Source organism: Chinchilla lanigera, unplaced genomic scaffold (assembly GCF_000276665.1).
Source record: "Chinchilla lanigera isolate Chin_1 unplaced genomic scaffold, ChiLan1.0 scaffold00037, whole genome shotgun sequence".
NCBI classification, from domain to species: domain Eukaryota; kingdom Metazoa; phylum Chordata; class Mammalia; order Rodentia; family Chinchillidae; genus Chinchilla; species Chinchilla lanigera.
Window position 1 is genome coordinate 20950231 of NW_004955438.1, and position 5698 is coordinate 20955928.

The 5698-nt window shown below is 64.0% G+C and overlaps 1 protein-coding gene across 1 annotated transcript in view; it reads left to right on the plus strand.

The window, feature by feature from the left end:
* The window catches only part of Hhipl1 (HHIP-like 1), a gene marked incomplete at its 5' end in the record, with an annotated part of 15153 nt that extends 13917 nt beyond the window's left edge, over positions 1 to 1236 (plus strand). The window contains 1 exon segment of the mRNA XM_013517245.1: positions 1 to 1236. Coding sequence (XP_013372699.1) covers positions 1 to 320 — 320 coding nt within the window.
* Between the last annotated feature and the right edge of the window lie 4462 nt (positions 1237 to 5698).

The following is a 5698-nucleotide window of genomic DNA, read 5'->3' on the forward strand; positions in this document are numbered from 1 at the left end:
GGCCCGTGGGGCTGGGCCCCGGCCGCGGCCGCGTGGAGGTGTTCGTGGGCGGACGCTGGGGCACCGTGTGCGACGATGCCTGGGACGCCAAGGCCGCTGCCGTCGTGTGTCGCCAGCTGGGCTTTGCCCAAGCCATGCGCGCGGTGAAGCGCGCCGAGTTTGGCGAGGGCCAGGCGCTGCCCATCCTGCTGGACGACGTGCGCTGCGCGGGCTCCGAGCGCAACCTGCTGCATTGCTCGCATGCCGGCGTGGGCACGCACAACTGCGGGCACGAGGAGGACGCAGGCGTCGTGTGCAGCCACCAGGACCCGGACTTGTAGGCAAAGCCCCGCTGTGCGGAGGAGCCGCCCGCTTGAGCCCTTCCTCCCGGTGCGCCTGGCGCCGCGCGGAGTCAGACGGCGGAGGCCCGCGTGGGTGTGCCCAAGAGGCGGTCCCTCCGTGCGCTGGCCTGTGCGCTCACGTGCGGTGTGCGCGCGTCCTGGGGCCCCGCCCCCCGTGCCTTCCGCAGACCTCGCGCCAGCGCCCGTGCCGGGGCAGTGTGGCCTTTTTTACGTCCCAGCACCCTGGAAGGAGCCGCAGCAGCGCAGTCTGGCCCTGGACCCAGAGGACAGCGAGCGGCCACCCTTCAGTGGGACATGTGGCCCCTGGCAGCGAGAACAGAGACACAGCTGGCAGGTTGGGGGGGGCAGGCCTGCCCTGCCCAGGACAGGAGTGGAAGGTGCCCCACCGGCTGTGCAGCATGACCCCCCTGAACTGGAGAGAGCAGGAAGCTATCCCCTGGAGCAGGGAGGCAGGTTGACCTGTGGCTGTGACCGCCCACCAGAGGGTAGGCTGCCCGCCCGGGAGGACGCCAGCGCCCCTGGGACAGCTTGCTGGAGAGCTGAAGGTCTCTCAGGCCGCCTGCCAGTGACGCCTCCTTCTTCCCTGGACCTTGCTGTCATGCTGAGCCCGTGTAACGGCCCTGGGGCAGGTGCCGGCTGCCTGCAACCCTGGGACAGAAGCCCCTTCGCCAGCCAGGCAAGCTTCCAGCGGCCTCACCAGCACCTGTGGGCGTGGGGGCCTCCCCACCTTCTAGGCTGTGTTGGCACCCAGAGCCACCTCTGGCACCTCCGTCCCCACCCCTGTGCTGGGATCCCTGACTCTGCCAGCTCCACCCAGGGGCCACCAGGCTCTGGGGCCAGCGAGACGGTGACACTGTCACCAGGGCTGTGCCAACAATGTGACTGGTTGCCAGCCCCCTCCTGTCTCTTCTCTGCCCCGACCCCTGGCCTGGGAGCTGGGGTGCAAGGTGAGGGGTGGGGGAGAAGGTGGCCCAGCCTGCAGCTCCATTTTGCTTACTGGCACAAGTTCCCTCGCTCATGAGGTCCTCAGCTCAGGCCCCGAGCAGGGCCACGGGGGACTCAAGGGCAGCAGGGGCTGGGCCGGCGGGTGAGCAGACAGGTCCCGGGTAACAGGAGGTGACAGTCGCCTGTGGGACGCGGCCCTGCCTGCGTGGAGTTCTGGGTCGAGCTGGCCGAGGGGCAGTGAGCCTGGTGCAGGCCTGGTGCGGGAGAGCTTGGGGGTCGTCCTCGGCCAAAATGTGAGCCTGCGAGCTCCCGGCTGTCGATGGATGATTGAGCCATTACACAAAGGAAAAGACAAAGAAAAGACCAGGGCGTGGGAGAGGGCTGCACAGCTGCTGGCGGCTGAGCTGTGTCCCCTGCTCCAGGGACCCGGCACCCTCCTGCAGCGCCGCTCAGGGAGCGTGGCACGGGGGAGCTGGCAGTGACAGACGCCGCGGGGTGATCCGCGGGAGCAGCGCAGTTCGGGGGCTGTGGGCTGGCCACTAAATGAGCACACTGGCTGCTGCAGGGCGCCTGGAGGCCGGGAGTGACAAAGCCCTTTCCCAAGCTGGCGGCATTGGTAGTCAGCGCCCTGCAAGCTGCGGGCGGGGTCAGGCGTCCCTTGAACACGTTTGTTCCTCCACGAACTCCTCTACCTCCTCCCTTCTCCACTTTTGGGCCCGTCTTCATTCACCGGGGACCTCTTGTCACGCCCCTGGCTCTGCCTGCCTCTGTGCTCATCCGGGTTGGTGGGACCCAGCCCCTGCGGCTTCACGCGGAGACCACCATGAGCGCTGCCACTGTGTGTGGCCCGGCTGTGGAGCTCCATGGTAAGGACCAAACAGCCTGGGTCCACTCAGCCCTCAGGAATCACAGCAGGGGAAACGGAGGTCACAGAGGTTAAGTACCCAGCCAAGGACAGGAGAGGCCCCGCCTGAAGGGGAGCTGCGTCTGCTCTGGAGCCGGCTTCCTGCTAACCCAAGGGTCAAGCGTCCCTCAAACACATTTGTTCCATGACGAACTCCTCAGCACCCGGGGAGGTGAGGCCACGAGCCCAGGGCCCCACCCATCGCAGCTGCCTGCTTGGGGGAAGCAGAGGTGATTCCCTGGGCCTCTTCTGCCTTCCTGCCTATCAAGGCTTCCAGCTGCCTGGGGATGGTTGCATGGCATCTTCTGGGTGGCAGGGACATCCTGGACAGTGCTGGAGCTAGCAGGGCCCTCAGGAGGGGACCATCCCAGCCACAGAGCAGGTAGCTGGTCCTGGAAACCAGGGCACCAGGGTGACCCCGCTCGCCAGCCCCGTAGAGAGCTATGGATGACACAGATGGCCCTCTGCCCTCTGGACAGTGAGCCTTCCATGCAGAGTGCTTCCCCTCCCTATTCTTTTGTTCTGTGTTGTTTTGTTTTTGAGACAAGATTTCACTAAGAGACAAGGCCTTGAACTTGCTATGTAGCCCAGGCTGATTTTGAACTTGCAGCGATCCTCCTGCCTCAGCCTCCTGAGTGCTGGAATTCCAGGCATGCACCACCATGGTCAGCTTTCCCATTATTTCCAGACTACCTTTCAGACCCCAAAGAGGCTTGGCTGGGGCCTGACATCTCAGAAGGTGAGGACAGAGTCACCACCACTGCCCCCCCCACCCCGCATCTTATAGATGTGGAAGCAGAGGCCCAGGGAGGTTGTCCCAAGCCAGATGTCACGCGGCCAGTATTCACATTTGCATCGGGCAGCCCACTCTGGAGCCTCAGTTGCTCTCTCCCCAGCCGAGAGTTCCAAGTCCCCAGGTAGAGCCTGTGCGCATGCAGATGGGGATACAGGGTCGGAGGAGCTGAGCCCCACCCCTGCAGCCAGGGCGCATGCAGGGTGACCCTGCCCTCTCTTCCAGTTTTCTGCCCATCAGCTGGGTGGGAGGCGGGGGTCCCCACAGTGTGACCGCTTAGCTACGGTCCTCTGGCCCACTGCTGCAGGGGCCCAGTGTGCAGGACTCATCCTGGCTCACCTGCAGAGGCAGCATGCTGGGTCTCCAAGGAAGCCTCTTGTTCCTTCACCTCTGTCCCCTGCCCCCAGCTGGGTCACAGCCTGGGTGGCCACCCTTTTTCTCTGACAACAGGAAAGTGCCTTTTCTCTGGCAGCCCTGACAGCCCTGACAAGCCACAAGGAGGGGGCATCCTTCAGCTTACAGATGTGAGGCTGGGAGGTTTGGCCGAAGGCTGGAGAAGGTTGGAGCCCAGGTTTCACTCCTGGCCACGTGACCTTGGGGCAGTCACTTGCCCTGTCAGTGGAACCAGCAGGGATGCTGGACAAAAAATGACAAAAGCATGGCAAAAGTGCTCGGCGAGTTTCAGGTGCTTCAGGTGCTTCCCTCCACTGGGCACCCCATCCTTCGAGGGCCCCAAGAAACTGTAGCCACTTCTACCGTGCCTCCCGACCCTCCCTGTGGATGCTGTTGGCCAAGGCGCCCTACTGAGGAGTCCCTGTGCTTACCAGTGCTGTCCAGTGCGGCCTGATGTTTGCCACTTGAGCAATGAAAGTGTTTCCAGTAGCCGTGTTAAAAAGTAAAAAGAAAGGTGAAGTGATTTTAACTATATTTTATTTAACCCAACATATTAAAATTCTAACAATCAATATTTAAAAATCAGTGGTTTTTCTTTTTTACTTTTCTAGGCATTAAATTTATGACATCTGGTATTTTATGCACAGACAACATCACGACTTGGGCTGGCCGCCTTTCAAGTGCTGGGGAGCCACATGTGGCCAGTGGCTGCCTTGTTGGACCGCAGGGCATGTGGTTGGCCCGGTGCCCACCCTGGCAGCGCCCTCTGCTGGCGGCTGGCAGTGCTGCTTGCTCAGGAAAAGGGCCCTCAGCACCCGGGTGCGAGGGGGCTGGGTCCTCAGTGCGCAGCTTGTGTCCCCCAGTCGATCGCGCCTTACTTGGAGCATCAAATGAGAGGGCGATAGGACAGAGTCGCTGTGGCATCGGGGACTCGCCGCCGTCGGGGACAGAGACTGCTCTGGACAGAAATGCTGGGGTGAGCCGCGGTCACGCCGGATGCTTCCGCGAATAATAACGCTGATCCCTCTGCTTCGCCCTGGCTGGACAGGCTCACGCTGGCCACCCTACCCGGATGCTGCTCCGTGCCCGCATCCTGTGGGCCCCAGCCTGTGCCCAGAGCTGTTCGGGACCTGGCCCTGCCCCCAACGGCCCAGAGAGGCAAAGCCACTCAAAGAGGCTCCACACAGCCCGAGGAACTGGGTACTAACCGTGGTCACGTCCGTCTTTTCTAGCTGATCACCCTACCTCCGCTGAGATCACGGAGGAAGTCTGCGCCCTCCTTGCGGCCTCAACTTCTCTCCGCACCGCTCCCAAGCCCTGGGGGCTCTGCCACCGCATCGGCTGGTCTCCGGCGCGCGCCTGCGGCTGCCTCCTGCACCACAAGGGGTCGCCATGGCAAACCCAGGTCCCCCGCAGGTCCGGTCCTCGCGCGGGGACGGGCGCCTGGCTGCAGGACCTGCGCGGAGGGATCCACTACTGTTCCTCTGGATGCCCCCTTGGGGACAGGAATGCGGGACCCAAAATCCCAGAGTTGACCTCTTTTGTCACAGCCGGTGGAGAGAGCTTGCAACAGGGAGGGACGCCTGGGCTGTTTCGCAGTGACCCTCTGGCCACTCCGGGACACTTGTCGCTTTTCCTGGTGGCAGCCCTCGCTACCCAGGTTTTACCCCTCCGGCCTCACTCCTCCGGACGTGGGTCCACACCTCGGACCAGGGCGGTCCTGGGTCGGGGAGGCTCCGGCGGCGCCTGAGCGAGCTTTCATCCTTAAGCCCAGGCCTCCCGTGTCCCGCAGGGTCCTCGTCCCCCGCCTGTGTCCCCTCTGCGTGGACAGACCGGCAAGGGAGGCGCCGCAGGACCTCACGAGGAAAGCTTTGGGGATCGAGGGTTCCTGGGAGAGGTCTGCGAACAGCCGGCGTGACCTGGGAATCTGATGGCTGGGATGGGAGAAAGGAAGGAGCCTAGGACCGCGCGCGGGGATTCGCCGTTATTTAGAGGCGCCAAAGGGGCGGAGCCAGCAGGCAGCATGGGACTAGGATTGAGTTGCCAGGGACAACGCGTTCTGGGCGGGGCTGGCATCGGGGCGGAGCTTGATCCAGAGAGAGGCGGGGGGAGGCGGGACCCGAAGCAGAAGAGAAGTTGTGATTGGCGAAGTCTACCCAGTATGGGCGGGGCTAGATGGGTTTGGGGCGGAGCCTTCCGGGGGCGGGGCCAAGTGGGGGCGGGTCCTGAGCGCAGGAGCCGGAGGCGGACACGTGGTTGGCGGGGACCGCGCGGCCGGGGAGGGGTCGAGCTGGCGGGGGCGGAGCCGAGCGGGCGGGGGCG